Source organism: Mesoplodon densirostris, chromosome 7 (assembly GCF_025265405.1).
Source record: "Mesoplodon densirostris isolate mMesDen1 chromosome 7, mMesDen1 primary haplotype, whole genome shotgun sequence".
Taxonomy (NCBI): domain Eukaryota; kingdom Metazoa; phylum Chordata; class Mammalia; order Artiodactyla; family Ziphiidae; genus Mesoplodon; species Mesoplodon densirostris.
Window position 1 is genome coordinate 101,674,185 of NC_082667.1, and position 24,677 is coordinate 101,698,861.

General features: G+C 37.1%; 1 protein-coding gene across 2 annotated transcripts in view; it reads left to right on the plus strand.

Annotated features, from left to right (window-relative positions):
- The window catches only part of ATM (ATM serine/threonine kinase), a 143,200-nt gene that overhangs the window by 67,437 nt on the left and 51,086 nt on the right, over positions 1 to 24,677 (plus strand). For both annotated transcript variants that reach the window (XM_060105402.1, XM_060105401.1), the window contains exons 31-38: positions 3,209 to 3,383; positions 3,928 to 4,092; positions 4,905 to 5,037; positions 6,366 to 6,461; positions 8,418 to 8,589; positions 11,358 to 11,499; positions 12,679 to 12,855; positions 17,982 to 18,159. In XM_060105402.1, the coding sequence (XP_059961385.1) occupies positions 3,209 to 3,383; positions 3,928 to 4,092; positions 4,905 to 5,037; positions 6,366 to 6,461; positions 8,418 to 8,589; positions 11,358 to 11,499; positions 12,679 to 12,855; positions 17,982 to 18,159 (1,238 nt within the window). The remainder of the gene's footprint in view (positions 1 to 3,208; positions 3,384 to 3,927; positions 4,093 to 4,904; positions 5,038 to 6,365; positions 6,462 to 8,417; positions 8,590 to 11,357; positions 11,500 to 12,678; positions 12,856 to 17,981; positions 18,160 to 24,677) is intronic.

Genomic DNA, 24,677 nt, shown 5'->3' on the forward strand with positions numbered 1-24,677 from the left:
GACCTCACTCCAATGGATATTCTCTGGGTCTGAGGTTCTCTGTTAGTCCAGTGGTTCAGACTTGGAACCCCACCGCAGGAGCTTCTGCCCGACCCCGGGCTCGCCAATCAAGATCCCACAAGCCCCGTGAGGTGGCAAGAAAAAAAAGAGCAATAACAAAGTAAAAAATAAAATTAGACTAGGAAAGTAACAGATATGTTAGAAAGAATGTAAAAATAAAAATATAGATGAATCAACCACCAGAAGGTACATCAGTACCACCACAGTAAAAAAGAGGAGGGAAAAGGAAAAAAAAAAAAACGGCGGAGGGTGGGAGGGGGAAGGCATTGGCTGTGTAGTGTGGGCCCTAAGCAAGGGGGAGGTTTGGGTGGTGGGCGGGGCCAATGCTCAGGACCCACAGGGCTGGAAAAGGCCCTGGGGGCTGTGCGGGGTGGGGCTTAGGCCCAAGGAACTGAAGGGCCCCAGGCATGCCCCCCACCCGTTGTCTCAGAGGGCAGGGGACCTTATCTGGGAGCCCAGCAGCCTTCCTGGGCTTGAGTAGGTATGGCAAACACCCTCCTCTCCTCTCCTGCTCCTCTGGTCTGGGGTCTGAGAGGGCCCCTCCCACCTGTGTCTCCTGGTCTCCCTGGCCTCCCTCCTATGCCCACAGGACCAATGCAGCCGGGCAGGGGTGTGAAGGGCGGGCCTTGTAGGGCAGGGGACTGGCCAGGGAGCTCAGGAGCCTCCCCATGCCCGAGTGAGAAGGCCATTGCCCACCACTCCTCTCCCTCTCCTCCCCAAGGGCCCCTCCCACCTGCCACTCCTGATCTCCCCGGCCTCCCTCCTATGCCTCCAGGACCCATGTGGCCTGGTTGGGCTTTGGAGGGGGGGAACCAGCTTGGGAGCTCAGCAGGCCCCCCCAGCCCGAGTGGGCCAGGCAGTTGCCCTATGCTCCTCACTTGCTCTTCCCAGAGAGTCCCTCCCACCTGCCTCTCCTGATCTCCCCAGCCTCAGGGGCGCCAATCTTGTCTGGCCTCCACTTCTCCTCCCCGCCTCGGTCCCCCTACGTTCTACCGGTTCACTCTGGGGTTCCTCTTGTCTCCTTGGGGGTCAGAGTCCCCCAGCAGCAGCCAGCAGGCACCCTAGTTGTGGGGAGACACTAACTCCACGTCTTCCCACACTGCCATCTTGACTCCTGCCCTGATTTGTATCCTTTTAATGTGCTGTTAGATTCAGTTTAGTAGTATTTTGTTGAGGAGCTTTGCATATATATATATATATATATATATATATATATATACACATTCATATGAGTATTAGAGATTATAATTTTCCTCTGGTCACTTTATCTTTTGTATCAGAGAAATGCTGGCCTCATAAAATGAGTTAGGAAGTGTTCCCTCCTGTTCCCTTTTCTGGAAGAGTTTGAGGTGTTAATTCTTAAGTGTTTGTAGTGTTCTTCAAGTCTTTCTCCTTTTTTAATGTAGCTGTTTACTGTAACATAGTTTCCTCTCAGCACTGCCCTTGCTGAGTCCCATTAGTTTTGGTATGCTGTATCTTCATTTTCATTTGTCTTTAAGCTCTTTTAGCATGTTTAAGACAGTTGTTTGACAATGTCTTTGTCTAATAATTCCAGTCTGACCTTCCTTGGGAACTGTTTTAGTCAATATATTTTATTCCTGTGAAGGGTCCATACTTTCCTATTTCTTTGAATGCCTTGTGATTTTTTTGTTGAAACTGGACATTTTACTATTATGATATATTACCTGTGGAAATCAGATTTTCCCCTTCCCCAAGGTTTGACTTTTTTTTTTTGAATTGTTGAAGGCTGTAGTGGTACTTTGTTTCATGAATTTACTCAACTGTTTTTCTAGAGAGCGTATTCCTTGCCATCGTAGTCACTGAAGACTGTTGCTTAACTTGTGTTCAGGTAGCGTTTTGACAGAGATTTCCTTGAATACCAGGAGCCAAAGAGAGAGAAAGAGAGAGAGAAAGCTTTCCTAGTCTTTGCAGATTGGCTCTGTGTTAAGACTCTCCTTCAGCATTTAGCTTGGCTTGCACTGAGCCTAAGGTTAAGCCCAAAGTGAAAGATGATGGTCTTCTTAGGTAGTTTTTGAGCAAGCACCTTACCCTGGGCATGTGTGTGACTTTATAAATTCCCTGAAAATGTGAGTGAATTTTTTTTTTAATTTATTTTTGGCTGTGTTGGGTCTTTGTTGCTACATTTGGGCTTTCTCTGGTTGCGGCGAGCAGGGGCTACTCTTTGTTGTGGTGCGCGGGCTTCTCATTGGGGTGCCTTCTCTTGTGGAGCACGGGCTCTAGGTACGCGGGCTTCAGTAGTTGTGGCACGTGGGCTCAGCAATTGTGGCTCATGGGCTCTAGAGCGCAAGCTCAGTGGTTGTGGCGCACAGGCTTAGTTGCTCCATGGTATGTGGGATCTTCCCAGACCAGGGCTCGAACCCATGTCCCCTGCATTGGCAGGCAGGTTCTTAACCACTGCACCACCAGGGAAGCTCAACGTGAGTGATTTTGAGTGTTCTAACTTTACAAGGAAACTCTCTCTCTAGCTTTTCATCCTAGGCATTAGGGAGCCTGTTATCCCAGGCAGCTGTGGGTTGTTGGTTAGCCTTAACAATGTTTTCAAGCAGTGCCCTCAGCTTTTCCAGCCTGTAGGAGACCCAAGTTAGGAAAAACAAGAGCCAAGCAAGCACCTTACATTAGTCCTTCAGGTAGCTCCCAGACAGGTTTAGAGCAGACATACACAATCATTTGTGAATAAAATATGCTCTGCTTCCTTCAGAACTAAGGACCAGGATCCCACATTGGAAATGGGGACTGCAGTGTTCATGACTATTGCCAGGCTGGGGGCGTCATGGGGCAAGGGCAAGTAAAATCACCACAAAGCTTTCCTAGTTTTTAAGTTTCCTTTTTCTTGATATCAGCGATTGCTTGATTGCTGTAAACTTTTGACTGTTTTACAGAGCTCTAACAAAGCTCTTACAGTTTGCTTGTTTTTCAGTGTTTCTGTCAGGGGAGCTTGGAGCTTCCTACTGTCATTTTGCTGATGTCACTTCTCTTTTCGGGTTTTAAACTATTAAGGACTTAGATGTGAAAGTGACTTTTATGTCAAGCCACATCAGAATTAGAGCTGTTGAATAAAAGTGACTTTTGAATGAGTTTATGTCAAAGTAGTGTCCTAGAACTTACTGTTTTTTTTCCCCTATGTTAGGCCTTCTCATTTCATGGATGTGTCATTACGTAGCTTCTCTCTTTGTTGTGACCTGTTAAGCCGGGTTTGCCACACAGCAGTAACTTACTGTAAGGATGCTTTAGAAAGTCATCTCCATGTTATTGTTGGTACACTTATACCCCTTGTGGATGATCAGATGGAGGTTCAGGAACAGGTAATTTCCCAAATCATATTCAAAATGATATTTGAAATACACTGATAAAGTATTGTTGGAAGGAGCTGAGTGTTTTATGTTTACTTGGTGTAAGCAGTAATTTTAGTGGAAATATTCTTTGAAAAATGGTGGGCAAAACATTCTCAGTGAATTAATCCTTGTAATCATTTAATTACAGAGCACCTAGTAATTTTGATCTAGTAAATAACCTGATTTCTATCTCTTACTTATGCTGAAGTGTAGAGGTAGTCAAAACTAAGGATGTAGTTCACTCCACTATGATGGTGTGTAAGGTATTACTTATATAAAATGTTTCAGTAGTATTGACAACTGTATACCTCAGTGTCCATCCTGTAGTAAAGGCCTTACATATTTGTTGAATTATTTGAAAGCACAGAAACAGTAGTAGCTGGGTGCCTTAGAAGTGATTTTATCTGAACTAAGTAGAGTTTTTATCATTTATTACAGTGAGTTTGCTTGTTTTACTTTAAAATATAATTAATCCATTTCTCCTCTTGATTTTTTCTTTTTTAATTATGTTTAGGTATTGGACTTGTTGAAATATTTAGTGATTGATAACAAGGATAATGAAAATCTCTATATCACGATTAAACTTTTAGATCCTTTTCCTGACCATGTTGTCTTTAGGGATTTGCGTATTACTCAGCAGAAAATCAAATACAGTAGAGGACCCTTTACACTTTTGGAGGTAATAATTATTCCATAATATTGCTGTTTTGTATTAGAGAGGTTAGTAGTACTTTTTGGAAACCTCTAATGCTGTGAAAGTAAAAACCAATCTTTTTAAAAAATTCTGATTAAAGAAAACATACCATGAAATCTGTCCTCTTAACAGATAAGAAACTGAATCTTAATATATACTCTTGCATTGCAGTAAAAGTATAAATTCAAAATTTCTTGATAAAGATCTGAATTTAAATATTGAAGAAATATGGTATAAAATATGCTTGATTTTCATACACATAAGATTCATTAATATCTCAAAATTACCATCTGACCCTCTGTCGGACAATATAATGTTTGAATTAGAGAAGATATGTAACTTTCTGAAGAGTTTTTCAAGTTTTAATCTTGTTTTAACCTTTATAAACTTCAAAACTATGTTCAGATAGATTTTTCTTTATAAATCTTATTATAATTTTAAAATTATACTCTACATTTGGCTATAATCAGTATGAAAATGTGGTTAAATATATTAAGATAAAACTAGAGTTGCAGTACTAAATAAATAGAAATTTAAGCTTTTCCCTCTGAGTATGCTATAACAATCTTAAACTCTAAATACTGTATCATGAGAGAGTCTATTGCAATTTAAATGATTAAAACATTGTAGGATTTGAAGTGAAATAAGTAATTTATTTCTACCTTGTTTGGTAGTAACTGTTATGAATCAGTATCTGTAGAAGGCACTAATTTAAAAAAATTTTTAAGTTTTATTTTACAGACTCAACCAATACATGTCAAAAGCAAGTTACATTTTTAGCTAATTTTCTCTTTTAGGAAATTAACCATTTTCTCTCAGTAAATGTTTATGATGCACTTCCATTGACAAGGCTTGAAGGATTGAAGGATCTTCGAAGACAACTAGAGCGGCATAAAGATCAGATGATGGATCTTATGAGAGCATCTCAGGGTACTAATTTTAATGACTTGGGTTATTTGTACCCATTTCTTTTTGAAAGAATCTTTTATAAATTCTTGCTCTTGGTTTAATTGCCACAGATTTAGTTCATTTCAGACTCTAATCAGTTCTCATTTAGTTATGAAAGACTTCCTAAGTGGTCTCCTCACCTTGAACTACTCCCATTTTATCTGTTCTCTGCACCTCTGCCAGAATGATTTCTCTAAGTCCAAATCATGTTATTCTACTGCTTTAAAAATGTTAAGAATTTGCTGCTGCCTAAAAGAAAAATTTGAATTCCTTAGAGCAGGCATGCAAGGTAATTTGTCTCTGCCTACTACCCCAATTTATTTAAATAAAAGATGTTATTTTTCATTTTATTTTAAACATCTTAGCCAAGTATGTGTTTTGTGTGTATGTATATATGTGTGTGTTTTGTATATATACACATATTTATATGTGTTTCTAGGTTTTTGTGTTTTTTTTTTTTTACTTAAAACATCCATTTTATGTTGATTTGAGTTTAGGTTATTACTGTACTGCACTTCGTGGAAACTCTTTCTGCTTTTGTTTTGATTTTCATCTTCCTGAGCTCATTAACTTCATGTTTCTATTGTGATATTTTTATCCTCAGTACTTTTAAAAATTAATTTTGTTTTGACCATCTGAAATCTGAGTTTCTAGTATATTTGTTCTTGAGATAGGTATATATATATATATATATATATATAATGAACCCCTCTTTCTATCTCCTGTTCTTGTGTGTTTGGGTATTTTATTGATCCAGACCAATATAGCCAATAGATGTTTATAGCTATTTAAATTTAAATGAATTAAAATTCAATAAAATATAAAGTTTAATTTCTTTGTTGTATTAGCACATGTCAAATTCTCTGTAGTAACATGTGGCTTGTGGCTGCCCTTGGACAGCACAGATTATAGACCATTTTCATATCGCAGAAAGTTCTGTTGGACAGTGCTGGTCTATTCTATATGAAAAAGGCTAAAAAACCAAGCATGCTCCCAAGGTTCCTTCTAGTTTAATGTTGAATGATTATGTTTCTAACTGTGATTTTGCTAAGGTATTGATTTCTCTGCACAACTTAAGACATTTTCTCTCTGTCTGCCAAATATTGCTGATCATTTTTACATGATTCTCTTTAAGAAGAAAGTTCAGATACATTCATTCACCTCATATTTTTGAAATGCTCACAATTTAAAATCTTTTTTAAAAACTTTGTAAAAGTTTTCTGGTCACACAATTTAATATATGAGCATAGTATAAAGAAAACTGTTGTCTTCACTGTAGCTTAAACTAATTTTTTCAAAACTGCTTCTAGATAACCCTCCAGATGGCATAATGGTGAAGCTAGTTGTCAGCTTGTTGCAGTTATCCAAGATGGCAGTAAACCACACTGGTGAAAGAGAAGTTTTAGGTAAACTATTTGGCTGAATGAATATGAGTTTTTTGTTTGGATGGTCATCTTCATAGCATTTTAAAAATCAGTAAAAGTTTGTTACTTGGAATATTGGGGAAATGTGAGATGCTTTTTGTATTTCTGTTTAGTTCAAGTCTCCCTAAGCAGCCCTCCTTTCATATTTTCCTCCCTTAGACATTCATATAAAGTAAAAAGTTAGTGATTAACACATGTGCATAACTATTAATTTGAAAATGCCTTGTGAATATTTAGGAAAGTCAAAAAAACCTATTTGTAGCATTAAGTTGCAAATAAATTGACTTCTGATACATTTTATAGATATAACTGACTGGTACTTAATATCTTTTTTATATAACAGAAAGAATGAGGACTTGGAGGGCTATATTAAGCTCAGATATTAAAACCATATTCAAGTCCTTTTCTGCCACCATTTGGGGGTAACCTAAGATAAATAGCCAGCACATGCCTCATATAGGTGTTTTATATTTGGTGATCACAGGATGGAAAAATCACATGATTAAAATCAGGTTGAAGTTGTCATGAAATAATTGCTTCAAATAAGAAGAAAAATGGGAGAAATAAGAGATGCTTCACAGATTCTACTGTCTTTCAACAGAGTCTTCCTTAACTTCTCAGTGGAGGTCTAGTGTCTAGGGTACTTCTTGTAAATTTTTTATTGAAATATATCTTACATATAGAAAAGTCGTAAGTATATAACTTGAAGAATTTTTTGCAAAGGGAACACACCTGTGCATCCAGCACCCAGACCAAGAAACAGAACCTTATCAGTACTCTAGAACTTTCCTTTGACCAAGGAATTTACCCTTTGTCCATAGTAGCACTGCTTCTGGGGACAAATGTCACTTGCTACAGGAGGCCTAAGTTGCTTTCCTGCATAGCATAAAATCTTAGTGATTTGTACCCACAGCTAATGTCATATTTAATGGTGAAAGACTGAATGTCTTCCTCAGATCAGGAATGAGACAAAGTTGCCCACTGCTATTCACCATTATACTGGAAGTTATAGCCAGAGCAATTGAACAAAAACTGGAAAACAAAGAAGTAAAAACTATCTCTATTCACAGATGACATTACTGTGTATATATATATATATAGAAAGTCCCAGAAAATCTATAGGAAAGTTACTATAAGAGAGGTAATAAATGAATTCAGCCAAGTTGCAAGATACAAGATCAACACACAAAATTCATTTGTGTTTCTGTACACCAGCAGTGAACAATCTAAGAAGGAAATTCCATTCCATTTACAATTCCATTTATAATAGCATCTAAGAGAATTAAATACCTGGGATAATTTTAGTTAAGGAGGTGAAAGACTTGTGCACATTCTGTTTTTTAGAAGTAAGACACTAAGTACAGCCCACACTCAAGGGAAGAATTAGGCTCCACCTTTTGAAAGGAGGACTGTCAATTTTTTAACATGTTTTATTAAATTCCATCATGACTGGGAAAGAACATGAGGGGGCCCTCTGGCATCTTGAAAACATCTATCTTCATCTGGGTAGTGATAATACAGGTGGGGAAAAAATGTGCGTTCCTGCATGTATGTGTGTGTGTGTGTGTGTGTGTGTGTGTGTGTGTGTGTGTGTGAATTTACACTGAACTGAGTATTTAAGATTTGTGGTCTTTATGTAATACCCCCCAGAAAATTGATACTTGCATACAGCTGCTATATTTAGACTTTCCTTAATAACTACATTCTACTAGTTAATCTGTCTCTTGGATATGATTTTATAGGGGAAAATATTGCTGACATGGATGATATGTAAAGGAAATGATACAGTATTTTGTAGCTTCTTTAATCTATTCAACATCTTTGAGAAAACACTTAAATCTTAAAGGATGACAAAACATATTTTTGAAATTAGAAAATTTCTGTTTTATGTATGATCTCTTAGCTATAACTTTACTGAAATGGAATTTCTATATATAGAGGCTGTTGGAAGCTGCTTGGGAGAAGTGGGTCCTATAGATTTCTCTACAATAGCTATACAATATAGTAAAGATACATCTTATACCAAGGCCCTTGAGTTATTTGAAGATAAAGAACTTCAGTGGACCTTCATAATGCTGACCTACCTGAATAATACACTGGTAGAAGATTGGTGAGTATTTAATGATACCTTGTACCTGATAGCACTTAATCTGACATTCAAGATTGATACCTCATATGAATTAGCATTTCCAATAACTAAAGCATTCTCCTTTTAGTTGCCATACTTTCAGTCTTAAATATTTAATGAATATCATTGTATTTTTATTAATTCACATAATTACTAAAACCCTACTACTATATGTCAGGTAGCTTGATATAGTGATAGATATACCAGACATGATCCATGTTAAATTTTAGTGAGAGTAGACTAGACAAACAATATGAAAACTACCAAGTGGTTCCATACAAAACATTAAGATAGGGGAATGTAAATGGGGATATTTTGTGCACTTGTCAGAATCAAAGGTGCCACTCTCCTCCTGGCTAGACAGTTTGATCCTTTTAAAATAAGTCATAGAGCAGAAATTTTTTAACTCCAAAAGTCTTAAGCTAATCAGACAGGGCTTTCTTTTGCCCATTAATGCATAGAATGCAAAACAAAATTGCAACAAATAGTATAATTTCAGCTTGTTGATTATGAGATTACTTTTTCTCTGTCTTCCACTCCCCATTTATCTCTTTATTTGCAGTTATCTATTTATTATTTACAGATCCTTGAACAATGTGGTGGTTGGGATGCTGACCCTTTGCTCAGTGGAAAATTCATGTATAATTATAGTTGGCCCTCCCTATCCGTGGTTCTGCATCTGAGGAGTCAACCAACTGCAGATTGTGTAGTACTGTAGTATCTACTGTTGAAAAAAATCCATGTATAAGTGGACCTGTACAGTTCAAATCCTCGTTGTTCAAGGGCCAGATGTATTTATTTTGATATATTTGAGCACCTTATCACCACCATTTTTGGAGACTGGGTTCAAAGGATTTTTGCCCATAATTGGGCATCTTTTTAAGTAAATAGGTATTTTGCATCCGTTTCCCTATAACACCCCCCGCTTCTCTTGGGAAATAAATGATTGGCAATAATGTCTACCTGCTCTGTTTTCATTGTTTAATTTACATGTATCTTTCACTCTTTTGTTGTTGTTGTTACAGTAAAAAGGATGGTATAATTTCCTTCCCAACTTTTTATTATAAAAATTTTCAAGCATACAGCAAAATTGAAAGAATTTTACAGTAAATACCCATATACTCACCACCTAGATTCTTCCTAAATTCTACTATTATTATCCTTGCTTTATCACATTTAGCCATCCTCCTATCCATTTATTAGTCTATCTCATTTTTTAAAATGTATTTCAAATTATATCTAGCACAGCTTTTGAAGAGATTTTCCACAGAAAATTTGTAAGCATTAAATGTTTCATTTGTTACACAGTAATTTGCAATTGGTTTTTCTGAAGAAGTTGCACAGAAATATTAGTGTGACTTAAACTTGAGAACCACAGGGATAGGTACAATTTGTTTTTCATGTCTTTTATGTAAGAGGAAAAAAATCATTACATGTTTGAGGGACCTCAGGTATACAAAGGGAATGTTGACCAAGGAATTCCCAGAATCATGGAAGACTTCTCTGAGGAAGTGTCATCTAGCTGATCTGAGTGATCAGGAATCAGCTAGAAGTTGATTACGGATAAAACATTGCATACAGGCAATAGCTAGAATGGAAATAAGCTTCACGTGTTTGAGGATCAGAAAAAGCCTGGTGTGGAAGAAGATAGTATGAAATGAAATTAGAAAGGTAGGACTAATTCTGATTTTAAAATTTAGATTTTATTTGAAATATATAAGGAAGCCATGGAGTTTTAAGCGGAGTAGTGCCATGATGCAACTTACATTTTTACTCTGACATATATGGCAAATGGCTTGTGACAGGGCAAAAATGGAAACAAACAGCTGATTATGAAACTATTGCAGTAGTCCAGAGGAGAAATCATGGTGACTTGGATAAGGGTGGCGGTAATGGAGATGAGATGGAACACGGATGGAACTAGGGTATGTTTTTAACATAGCGGCAGCAGGACGTGCTGATGAATTGGATGTGGAGGAGTGAGGGAAAGAAAGAGGAATGAGAGATGAATCCAAGTTTAGGGTTTATGCTTCTGTGTCTTAAATTGAGACATAGAATTAAGCCTTTACTTGACAGCTCATCATCATTTATAGTATCAGGCTTTATGACATTTTTTGTCAGTGTCATATTTTCAGTACTCTTGTATTACAGCCCTCCTTTACCTAATTTTTTGCAGAAGAGAAGGCTGTTCAATTTTTTATTAGAGGTTTTTGATGCCTTACCTAATGATTTCAACTAGCTTCTGGTCAGAATAAGTACATACTTACTGTTTGTTTAAAGTTGTTCTAGACAATAATTTTATCATTTGTAGGGAAATTCCATTCTGTGTTACCCCAAATTATTTGTACAGCTTAGAGAAAATGGTATCAAAATATTTTTTTCTTGGGTGAATTAGTATTCTGTCATTCTTATTACTCATTCTTATTAGTCAATGTTATTCTCAAGTATTTCTTTTTATGAGTTTTTAATTTATAGTAGCCATAATATAAACTTTATTATATTGAATGAAGGGAATTGCTGTTACAGTGAGTAGTAACTCATGTTTACTCAAGGAATATTAAAAATCCGTTGATAATTTTTGCTTTGATGTTATAGAATTTTATAGATGTAAAATTTCCTAATAAATGTAAACATTTCCTAATATAAATTTAAAATTTTAGATTTTAATTTTTTCATTGGGAGTTACTTAACATTCATCAAGATTAATAGTTGATATACTTTGTGGCATTTGAATTATATGTGTTTTTCAGTGTCAAAGTGCGATCAGCAGCTGTTACCTGTTTGAAAAGCATTTTAGCCACAAAAACTGGACATAGTTTCTGGGAGATTTATAAGATGACAAATGATCCCATGCTGATCTATCTACAGCCTTTTCGAACATCAAGAAAAAAGGTCTCTGGAATAATGAATGTTTATTGAATACCCACTATATCTAGAACAGTTCTATTTGCTGTGGGATATGAATATCATATTGCTTACTTACACTAACATTTAACCTTTCTTGGAAATAATTCTAGCTGTACTTTTTGAATCCAAGGGATTTGTATTTTTAGTTATGGCAGTGTGGAAAAGCTGAAATAGGTAGCCTAAAGAAATGATGGTTGATTTGGGGGGATAGGAAGAGTTCTTTTTTATTTTTTATTTATTTTTTTTTAATAGATCTTTATTGGAGTATAATTGCTTCACAATACTGTGTTAGTTTCTGTTGCACAACAAAGCAAATCAGCCATATGCATACACATGTCCCCATATTCCCTGGTAGGAGGAGTTCTTAATGACAGGCTTTTTTTCCTTAGGAGTAGAAAACCCTTACTTTGATCCCATGAAAGCCATTTATAGCTATTGTGATCAACAAGCAAGTGTTTATTTCCATTGTAAGTTAAAGTATCACAACCCTCTAGTGAAATTTAAGATGGCCTATAGATTTCTCCTTTTTCCATGTTGATATCATAACAAGGTTCCACTGAAAGTACTCTATGAAAGATACTTAAGAACTCTTACTTCTCCTTTATTTTGTTTAATATTTTCTTTTCATAAAGCAACTGAGAAATATGCTGTTAAGTTTTCACCAATTTAACTTCAGGGCTTACACCCATCATTGAAATGATACTTTTAATGTATCATAATATAATTTTGGTCTCAGTGAAATTATTGACAATATAAGCTATTAATAAAACTAATAGTATAACGTGTAAAACACTGTAGTTTTAACATTTTAAAATTTCATTTCATTCCGAAATCAACTCTGTATGGTAGATTTAGGCTGGATTCATACATGAGACAGATGAGGCAGAGAGTCTGTGATTCATTTAACATACCGCTAGTGAGCTGAGAGTAGACGTTAAGTTTCCTGCTGTTTAGATCAGTAATTTTTTACCAGATGACTCTTCCTCTCATAAACATAAATGTATTTTAATTTTAAAAGGTAACTGATGCCTCAAGATTTAGTTTTAAGCATATTTAGTTTTATTTGGAAACAGATTTGTTTATGCCTAGATATTTGTTTGGCATAGGAAAGGTAAAATGTATTTCTGGTTACCTTATTTATGTTTTCTCATCACTTTTTTCTAGTTTTTAGAAGTACCTAGACTTGACAAAGAAAGTCCTTTAGAAGGCTTGGATGATACAAGCCTGTGGATTCCTCAAAGTGAAAATCATGACATTTGGTTAAAGACACTGACTTGTGCTTTTCTGAATAGTGGAGGCACAAAAAGTGAAGTTCTTCAGTTATTAAAACCAATGTGTGAGGTAAGAAGATCAATTAGTCTGACTTATTCCCTTTCTAACTTTATTTTTTTCATTTGAGCTTTCTCATAATAATTTTCTTTGATGGTCTCATTCCATTTCTCTTTTGTGTGAATGTTCATGGCCTGTATATAAAAAGAGTGCTTTGTACTGCACATCATCTTCATGCAACGTCACCTATACTCAGCTGTTGTGAATCCATCCAACAGGGCGTCTTTATTTAGCCAGAACTTTATGCAGTAGGTTTCAGCTGCAGGGTAGCTACATATTGGATGCTGTGTTAGTTTTTGCTGTAGAGCAAAGTGAATCAGTTATACATATACATATATCCGCTCTTTTTTAGATTCTTTTCCCATATAGGTCATTACAGAGTATTAAGATTTCCCTGTGCTATACAGTAGGTCCTTACTAGTTATTTTATATATAGTAGTGTGTGTATGTCAATCCCAGTCTCCCAATTTATGCCCCCCTCACTGTCTCCCCTGGTAACCATAAGTTTGTTTTCTACATCTGTGACTCTATTTCTGTTTTGTAAATAAGACCATTTGTACCATATTATTAGATTCCACATATAAGTGATATATTTGTCTTTCTCTGACTGACTTCACTCAATATGACAATCTCTGGGTCCATCCATGTTGCTACAAATGGCATTATTTCATTCTTTTTTATGGCTGAGTAATATTCCATTGTATATATGTACCACATCTTTTTTATCCATTCCTCTGTTGATGGAAATTTAGGTTGCTTCCATGCCCTGGCTATTGTAAATAATGCTGCAGTGAACATTGGGGTGCATGAATTGTTTCGGATTATGGTTTTCTCTGGATATGTGCCCAGGAGTGGGATTGCAGAATCATATGGTAGCTCTATTTTTAGTTTTTTAAGGAATCTCTATACTGTTCTCCATAGTGGTTGTACCAATTTACATTCCCACCAGTAGTGTAGGAGGGTTCCCTTTTCTCCACACCCTCTCCAACACTTATTGTTTGTACATTTTTTGATGATGGCCATTCTGACTGGCTGAGGTGATACCTCACTGTAGTTTTAATTTGCATTTCTCTAATAATTAGTGATGTTCAGCATCTTTTCATATGCTTTTTGGCCATCTGTATGTCTTCTTTGGAGAAATGTCTATTTTGATATTTTGCTCATTATTTTGATTGAGTTGTTTGTTTTTTTGATATTGAGCTGTATGGCCTATTTGTATATTTTGGAGCATAATCCCTTGTCTGTTGCTTCATTTGCAAGTATTTTCTCCCATTCTGTGGGTTGTCTTTTCATTTGTTTATGGTTTCCTTTGCTGTGCAAAAGCTAAAAGTTTAATTAGGTCCCATTTGTTTATTTTTGTTTTTATTTTCATTGCTCTAGGAGGTGGATCAAAAAAGATCTTGCTGTGATTTATGTCAGAGAGTGTTCTACCTGTGTTTTCCTCTAAGAGTTTTATAGTATCTGGCCTTAACATTTAGGTCTTTAATCCATTTTGCATTTATTTTTGTGTATGGTGTTAGAGAGTGTTTTAATTTCATTCTTTTCCATGTAGCTGTCCAGTTTTCCCAGCACCACTTATTGAAGAGACTGTCTTCTCCATTTGTATACTCTTGCCTCCCTTGTCATAGATTAGGTGACCATAGGTGTGTGGGTTTATCTCTGGACTTTCTATCCTGTTCCAGTGATCTGTATTCCTGTTTTTGTGCCAGTACCATGCGATTTTGATTACTGTAGCTTTGTAGTTTCATCTGAAGTCAGGGAGCCTGATTTCTCCAGCTCTGTTTTTCATTCTCAAGATTGCTTTGGCTATTTGTAGTCTTTTGTGTTTCCATACAAATCGTAAAATTCTTTGTTCTAATTCTGTGAAAAATGCCGTTGGTAATTTGATAGGGATTTCACTGAATCTGTAGATTGCTTTTGGTAGTATAGTCATTTTGACAATATTGATTCTTCCAATCCAAGAGCATGGTATATCTCTCCAACCGTTTGTGTCATCTTTGATTTCTTTTTTTTTTTTTTTTTTTTTTTTTTTTTTTGCTGTACGCGGGCCTCTCACTGCTGTGGCCTCTCCCGTTGCGGAGCACAGGCTCCGGACACACAGGCTCCGCGGCCATGGCTCGCGGGCCCAGCCGCTCCGCGGCATGTGGGATCCTCCGGGACCGGGGCACGAACCCGTGTCCCCTGCATCGGCAGGCGGACTCCCAACCACTGCGCCACCAGGGAAGCCCATCTTTGATTTCTTTCATCAGTGTCTTACAGTTTTCTGAGTACAGGTCTTTTGCCTCCTTAGGTAGGTTTATTCCTAGTTGTTTTGTTCTTTTTGATGTGATGGTAAATGGGATCGTTTCCTTGATTTTTCTTTCTGATCTTTCGTTGTTAGTGTATAGGAATGCAAGAGATTTCTGTGTATTAATTTTGTATCCTGCAACTTTAACAAATTCATTGATTAGCTCTAGTAGTTTTCTGATAGCATCTTTAAGGTTTTCTATGTATAGTAGTATCATGTCATCTGCAAACAGTGACAGTTTTACTTTTTCTTTTCCAATTTGGATTCCTTTTATTTCTTTTTCCTCTCTGATTGCCGTGGCTAGAACTTCCAGTACTGTGTTGAATAAGAGTGGTGAGAGTGGACATCCTTGTCTTGTTCCTGATCTTAAAGGAAATGCTTTCAGTTTTTCACCATTGAGAAAGATGTTTGCTGTGGGTTTGTCATATATGCCCTTTATTATGTTGAGGTAGGTTCCCTCTCCCTCTGGAGAGTGTTCATCCTAAATGGGTGTTGCATTTTGTCAAAAGCGGTTTCTGCATGAATTCTGTGACATGCTTTCTTGAGTGAGAGAAGAGGTGTGGTTGCAGTTAGCATTGCTTTTTTATTTTGGGGGGTACACTACCATTCATTTCATTAGAGAGTAATGGTACCTGCCAAGGTTAAACAAAAAGTTTATACGCTTTTATCAAATGTATCATCTAAAACAGCACAATGTGATGATGCTCTAAGACTTTAAAAGCTAACCTAATTTATAATACTCTCAAGCATGATTCAACAGAAATATGAAAACAAAATATCTGACTAGTTAAACATCTACCAATTAAAAATAACTGATAAAGAAGTGAATATTTTGGTAAAGTACCCTATTGAAAGCAGTTTGTAAAGCAGTCTTTGTTTCTACAGAAAAAATGTTAACAGTGAATAAATCATCACACTCTGCAGTACTACACTGCGTTCGTAGAAGTTCAGAGGACTTATTCCCTCAGCTGCTGCAGGTGCTACTAGCTGAGAACACCCTTCAGAATTGCCTTGATAATAGAGAGTTGCTTCACCCCAAATCATATGACTGGTTGACCTTAGAGTATAAAAGCTCTGTACCATTACCACAACTGAAGATGGCTCTGAAGTCTGCCTCAGCTTCTGAGCTCCCCACAGGGTTGGTAGAGGCCTTTGTTGCTGCCACACCACACCCCAACATTTCCCTCACTCCAGTCCTGCTTCCTTCCCTTCCTTCTACAGACATTGATTCCAAGAGCACTCCCTAGTAAACCTTCTGCACTGCATGCTGATCCTGCCTCTGTCTGGCATACTGGCATAGAGTTAAGCACCCTAACATGTGTTTGATATAATAAATACATCTTCTGAAAAAAAAAGAGTGATACCCTGGATACACACACAACTCATTTCTCATTAATGAATAAACCTAAGATTTTTTAAACACTTTTTTTAAAAATAAATTTATTTATTTATTTTTTAAATTTTTGGCTGCATTGGGTCTTCATTGCTGCTCACGGGCCCTCTCCAGCTGTGGCAAGCGGGGGCCACTGTTGGTCGCGGTGCACGGGCTTCTCATTGTTGTGGCCTCTCCCTTTGCGGAGCATGGGTTCCAGGCATGTGGGCTTCAGCAGCTGCGGCACACAGGCTCAGCAGTTGTGGCTCATGGACTGCAGAGCGAAGGCTCCATAGTTGTGGCACACAGGCTTAGTTGCTCCGTGGCCTGTGGGATCCTCCCGGACCAGGGCTCAAACCCGTGTCCCCTGCATTGGCAGGCGGACTCTTAACCACTGCGCCACCAGGGAAGCCCCTAAGATTTTTATAACATTCTGACTTTGGGCCAGAAGATAAAATGTTCCAAATATACATTCATATGCACACACACACACACACACACACCACACATATACACACACCCCAATTCTTAGTTACGTCTGTATTTCCAAAACTGGCTTTTTTTTTTTTTTTTTTTTTTTTGCGGTATGTGGGCCTCTCACTGTCGTGGCCTCTCCTGATGCGGAGCACAGGTTCCGGACGTGCAGGCTCAGCAGCCATGGCTCACGGGCCTAGCTGCTCCGTGGCATGCGGGATCTTCCCGGACTGGGGCACGAACCCGTGTCCCCTGCATCGGCAGGCAGACTCTCAACCACTGCACCCCCAGGGAAGCCCCAAAACTGGCTTTTTGATTTGTCTTTAGTTTGAAAGGGAAAAAGTGTACAATTGGTAATCAATAATCTGTTTCATGTGTGTGGTATATGATGAATACATGAAGATGATGTCTTGGCAAAAATAAAGTTGAGTACTGTTTTAATGTACCACATACATTAAAATAGTTTTCTATAGTTTGGAGTATACCACAAATAAGTACGCTAATTTTATGCCCAGAAATTGGGGTTTATTTAAAAGTAAACATTTTAACATGTCTGTTGTAGCTCTTCACTGAATGTAGAAAATGTTCAAAAATCAAATTTTCAGCTTTTCTCTTAAATTTTTATCCCCATTTTCCCTTTTATCAAATTAGAAAACTGCTTGTTATTAGTAACACTTTTCAGCTGTGAAATTTTTTTACAGTAGTGACATCATAATTTCATTTGTCAGCAGTGTCCTATTTTATTATATGCAAGTGGCCTAGACAGAAAATGAACAATTGCACTGTAATGTATAGGTTTGATTTAGATATTCTAGGTTAGTTTGTTTTTTTTTAACACTACCTAGTACACATGTTTTTTGTATGTTTTTTAGTAGTACATAGGGTTCATGACAGATTCATGTGTCATTTCTTTAAAAAGGTTAATATGTCAGTAACAGGGAATGAAAATTTTAAGTAAAATATTTTTACTGAAAACTATTGACTGGATGTATTTGTATATTCTAGGTGAAAACTGACTTTTGTCAGACTGTGCTTCCATACTTGATCCATGACATTTTAATCCAAGATACAAATGAATCATGGAGAAATCTGCTTTCTACACACATTCAGGGATTTTTCACTAACTGTTTCAGACACTGCTCAGAAACAAGCCGATCCACAACTCCTGCAAATTTGGATTCAGGTATTCTGTTAAATTTCTCAAATTTATACTGTTAACATCTCAGTTCTAGGGAAAGATAGATTGTTTGAATCCCATCAAGGCCCTTGTAGGCTTAATTCCATAACCTCTAAACATCTGTTCTCTTATCTGTATAATGGAGATAAAAGTTGTAGCAAGTTTTCAATTACGTAATGTATGTAAAACAACTAGGATAATACTTGATGCATAGTATCCCTTCAGTAATTATTGACTACTATTAATGGAGCAACTAATTGAGCATTCAGTGTATGTCAAGCACCGTGCTTGGCACTGGCAGTGAGGATGTGAGCAAGACATAACCCTACATTCTAGTAACTGAAACAGCAGACAAATAAATGCAACCACATATTATAGGTACTGTGCTGGAGATATGATGGAATTTTATATCAGAGCTACGGCCAACTTATTTTTTAAAAGCAACCTTTTTTTAATTAAAAAATTATATTTCTTGTGGGAAATACAGAAAAATTGGCATAAATTAAACAAATTAAATCACCCATAATTCTGTCATCTAGGATAACTACAATTAACATTTGGTATATATACATCAGGTTTTTTGTTTGTTTGTTTTTTTGTGGTACGCGGGCCTCTCACTGCTGTGGCCTCTCCCGTTGCGGAGCACAGGCTCTGGACGCGCAGACTCAGCGGCCATGGCTCACGGGCCTAGCCGCTCCATGGCATGTGGGATCCTCCCAGACCGGGGCACGAACCCGTGTCCCCTGCATTGGCAGGCGGACTCTCAACCACTGCACCACCAGGGAAGCCCTATACATCAGTTTTTTAAAACAAAAATTGGATTATGCTTTACTTACTTTTATAACCTACTTTCCTTCCATGCTATATAAGAAGTATTTCCCATGCTAAGAGCTTATTGCAGGAAAAATTCATTGAGGAATTGGGTGCACATAATACATACATACATAGTTGAGGGCTCATCGTGGGTCAGATTTTCAAACCTAAATTTGAAAAAAGGAACATATTTACAGATTTGTAATGTTAACTTACTGTCTTTAGTATTGATACATATTACTAAATGTATTTTATGTACAAACATAAAACTAGGTACAATTCACTTACTGTACTTCAAGACCAACATAATTATAAGAATAGTATTGAGTTCATGTGGTATTTTGCTGCAACTAAATTATTCTTCCCAACCTTGACTATGGTTCCAGTCGCTTTGACATAGGTTGTGATTACTCGATTCTCCCAATTACTTCCTTTTACTTTCACTACCACAGCCTTTATATGACATGACCGTGTTGCCACTTAAACTTTACTTTGCTCTGTTTTATTATTTATGTTTGTTCCTTTTTATTGGCTAACAGCAGTTACTAATCTTCTATTGGAAATAATATAATTATTAAACATAAGTATGGATGCCCATTCTATAGTACTACTAGATTATAAGTTGGTCATGTAAATAATTCAAAATACTCTTATATGAATTTTCTTTAGGCCATTGAAATGAAAATCCTAAAATAAAAGTTCTCATAGAGACTTGGCAAACTATCCAGCCTATATCTCCTATTCTTAATATGGGAAATACAGGTATAAGTGATTCACAGTTACCAGTAAGCATTTAAACTTTAATATTATGTAATTTGATGTAATAGTAAAAACAATTTTATAACATGCCAAGTTTGATATAATTGCTGCTTATGATAACCTGATAATCTGTTATCCTGACATAGCTAAGACTTTTTTTTTATGTTTATCATTTGTACATACATATTTATGCTACAGCCTTTCAAAGGTAAAATCAGCCAGTTTTATTTTATGTCTGTGTAGAGTACCAATATTTCTTTTTTTTTTTTTTTTTTTTTTTTTTTTTGCGGTACGCGGGCGTCTCACTGTTGTGGCCTCTCCCGTTGCGGAGCACAGGCTCCAGACGCGCAGGCCCAGCGGCCATGGCTCATGGGCCCAGCCACTCCGTGCATGTGGGATCTTCCTGGACCCAGGCACGAACCCACGTCCCCTGCATTGGCAGGCAGATTCTTAACCACTGCGCCACCAGGGAAGCCCTTGAGTACCAATATTTTTATTGCCTTAAATGAAAATTTAAACTTCATATGTAAAATCTGTTATTGAAAAGGAAAGTATATATAGACTCCTATCAAATTAAATTTCTCTTGGATTATGCTTTACTTACTTTTATAACCTACTTTCCTTCCATGCTATATAAATTTCTCTTCTGATGTCTGTAAATGTCACTGACTTCACTTGAATGTGCCACATGCATCTCAAATTCAACTGTCCGAAGGTTAAATTATCATCTTCACCTCCTTCCCCAGCCTACTTCTTTTAATGTGTACCTCTTCAGTGAATGGCATGCAGTTATCCAAGCCAGAAACCTTTCTCACATCTCATCTGATTACCGAATCCTGTGAGTTCTGTGTCATAAATAACATTAGTCCATCTATTTCTCTCTGTCCACAGCATCCTTACTGCTTTTCAGCTCTGTGGTTTAACACAATGAAATCGTTCAGTATATTCTCCATGATCTTTCTTGTTTCTGCCATCTTATCACTATTTGCCGGGAACACTATCCTTTCTTCTTCTCTAGATGGACCATTACTCTTCTTTCAGATCTCTTTTTTTCTGTGAAACTATTCCTATTCAGAGTTCTTTTCTGTATGCCACTACGGTATTCTAAGCTTTCCCTATCATAGCACACATCACACTGTGTTAAGAGTCTCTTAGGCTATCTTACAGCCATGCGGGAACTGGGCCTGATCTGCCCACGCCCACCAAGGCCTTTACTGGCCCTTTTTTTTTTTAGCTGTTGTGGTTCTGCTTTGTTTTGTTCTTGCTGTTTCATTTTTATTTTTTCTAATTTTATTTTTTACTCTTTGTTCTTTTTCTGCTCCTTTTTGTTTGTTGGCTTTTTTTTTTTTTTTTTTTTGCCACGTCATGCAGCTTGCAGGGTCTTGGTTCCCAGGCTGGGGGTTGGGCCTGAGCTGCTGTGGTGGAAGTGCCGAGTCCAAACCACTGGACTAACAGAGAACCTCAGACCACAGCGAATATTAATTGGTGTGAGCTCTCCCAGAGGTCCTCATATCAGCACCAAAACCCAGCTCCACCCAACTGCCTGCAAACTCCAATGCTAGACACCTCAAGCCAAACAACCAGCAAGAGAGGAACACAGCCCCATCCATCAAAAAAATATGGTACAAAGAAGCAAGGTAAAAACCTACAAGAGCAAATAAATGAAGAGGAAATAGGCAACCTATCTGAAAAAGAATTCAGAGTAATGATAGTAAACATGATCCAAAATCTAGGAAATAGAATGGAGGCACAGATCGAGAAAATACAAGAAATGTTTAACAAGGACCTCGAAGAACTAAAGGACAAACAGTGATGAACAACCTGATAACTGAAATGAAAAATACACTAGAAGGAATCAGTAGCAGAATAACTTAAGCAGAAGAACGAATAACTGAGTTGGAAAATAGAATGGTGGAAATAACTGCTGAGGAGTAGAATAAGAATGAATGAAAAGAAATGAGGACAGCCTCAGAGACTCTGGGACAACATTAAATGCACCAGCATGCACATTATAGGGTCCCAGAAGACGAACAGAAAGAGAAAGGGTCTGAGAAAATATTTGAAGAGATTATAGCGGAAAACCCTAAAATGGGAAAGGAAATAGCCATCTAAGTCCAGGAAGCATGGAGAGTCCCATACAGGATAAACCTCAGGAGAAGCACATCAAGACACGTATTAATCAACCTAACAAAAACTAAATTCAAAGAAAAAATATTAAAAGCAACAGGGGAAAAGCAACAAACAGTGTACAAGGGAATCCCCATAAGGTTATCAGCTGATTTTTCATCAGAAACTCTGCAGGGCAGAAGGGAGTTGCAAGACATTTAAAGTGATGAAAGGGAAAAACCTACAACCAGGATTACTCTACCCAGCAAGGATCTCATTCAGATTTGATGGGGAAATCAAAAGCTTTACAGACAAGCAAAAGCTAAGAGAATTCACCACCAAACCAGCTTTACAACAAATGCTAAAGGAAGTTTCCTAAGTGGGAAACACAAGAGAAGAAGACCCACATAAACCCAAAACAATTAAGAAAATGGTAATAGGAACATACATTTTGATAATTAATTTGAATGAAAATGGATTAAGTGCTCCAACGAAAAGACACAGTCTGGCTGAATGGATAAAAAACAAGACCCATATATATGCTGTCTACAAGAGGCCCACTTCAGACCTGGGGACACATACAGACTGAAAGTGAGGGGATGGAAAAAGATATTCCATGCAAATGGAAATCAAAAGAAAGCTGGAGTAGCAATACTCATATCAGATTTTAAAAAGTCTAAAGACTGTTACAAGAGACAAGCAAGGTCACTACATAATGATCAAGGGATCAGTCCAAGAAGAGAATATAACAATTATAAATATTTATGCACCCAACATAGATGCACCTCAGTACATAAGGCAAATGCTAACAGCCTTAAAAGGGGAAATTGACAGTAACACAGAAATAGTGGGGGACTTTAATATCCACCTACCCCAATGGACAGATCATCCAGACAGAAAATAAAGAAAGAAACACAAGCTTTAAATGACACAATAGACCAGATAGATTTAATTGATATTTATAGGACATTCCATCCGAAAACAGCAGATTACACCGTCTTCTCAAGTGCACACGAATATTCTCCAGGATAGGTCACATCTTGGGTCACATATCAAGCCTCAGTAAATTTAAGAGAATTGAAATCATATCAGGCATCTTTTCCAACCACAACGCTGAGATTAGAAATCAATTATAGGAAAAAAAAAACTGTACAAAACACAAACACAAACACAAACACATGGAGGCTAAACAATATGCCACTAAATAGCCAAGAGACCACTGAAGAAATCAAAGAGGAAATCAAAAAATACATAGAAACAAATGACAACAAAAACATGACAACCCAAAACCTATGGGATGTAGCAAAAGCAATTCTAAGAGGGAAGTTTATAGCAATTCAATCTCACCTCAAGAAACAAGAAAAATCTCAAATAAACCATCTAAACTTCCACCTAAAGCAACTAGAGAAAGAAGAACCAAAAAACCCCAAAGTTCATAGACGGAAAGAAATCATAAAGATCAGAGCAGATGGGACTTGCCGGTCGTCCAGTGCTTAAGACTCCGTGCTCCCAATGTGGGGGGCCCAGGTTCAGTCCCTGGTTGGGGAACTAAGATCCCACATACCGCAACTAAGCACACACACTGCAATGAAGAGCCTGCCCAGCCGAAAGAAAGAAGGAAAGAAAGGAAAGAAGAAGGAAAGAAGGATAAGAGCAGAAGTAAATGACATAGAAATGAAGAAAACAGTAGCAAAGAGCAATAAAACCAGAAGTTGGTTCTTTGAGAAGATAAACAGAATTGATAAACCTTTATTTAGCCAGATTCATCAAGAAAGAAGGGGAGAAGATTCAAATTAATAAAATTAGAAATGAAAAAGGAGAAATTACAAGTGACACTGCAGATGTACAAAGGATCATAAGTGACTACTACAAGCAACTGTATGCCAATAAAATGGACAACCTGGAAGAAATGGACAAATTTTTAGCAAGGTATGAGCTTCCAAGACTGAACCAGGAAGAAATAGAAAATATAAACAGAAGAGTCTCAAGTAATGAAATTGAAACTGTAATTAAAATCTTCCAACAAACAAAAGTCCAGGACCAGATGGCTTCACAGGTGAATTCTATCAAACATTTAGAGGAAGCTAACACTTGTCCTTCTCAAACTCTTCCAAAAAATTGCACAGGGAGAAACACTCCCAAACTCATTCTACAAGGCCACCATCACCCTGATACCAAAACCAGACAAAGATATCACATGAAAAGGAAATTAAAGGCCAATATCACTGATGAACACAGATGCAGAAATCCCGAACAAAATACTAGCAAACAGAATCCAATCCACTTTTAAAGTATTATACCCCATGATCAAGTGGGATTTCCCCCAGGGATGCAAGGATTCTTCAGTATACACAAATCAATAAATGTGATACACCATATTAACAAAGAATAAAAATCATATGATCTCAGTAGATTGCAGAAAAAGATTTTGACACAATGCAACACCCATTTATGATTAAAACTCTAGAAAGTGAGCAGAGAGGGAACCTACCTCAACATAATAAAGGCCATATATGACAAACCCACAGCAGACATCAAGCTCAATGGTGAAAAACTGAAAGCGTTTCCTCTGAGGTCAGGAACAAGACAAGTATGTCCACTCTCACCAGTGTTATTCCACATAGTATTGGAAGTCTTAGCCACGGCAATCAGAGAAGTAAAAGAAATAATAGGAACACAAATTTGAAAAGAATAAGTAAAACTGTCACTGTTTGCAAATGACATGATACATAGAAAATCCTGAAGATGCTATCAGAAAACTACCTAGACCTAATCAATGAATTTGGTAAAGTTGTAGGATATAAAGTTAATACACAGAAATCTCTTGAATTCATACACTAACAACA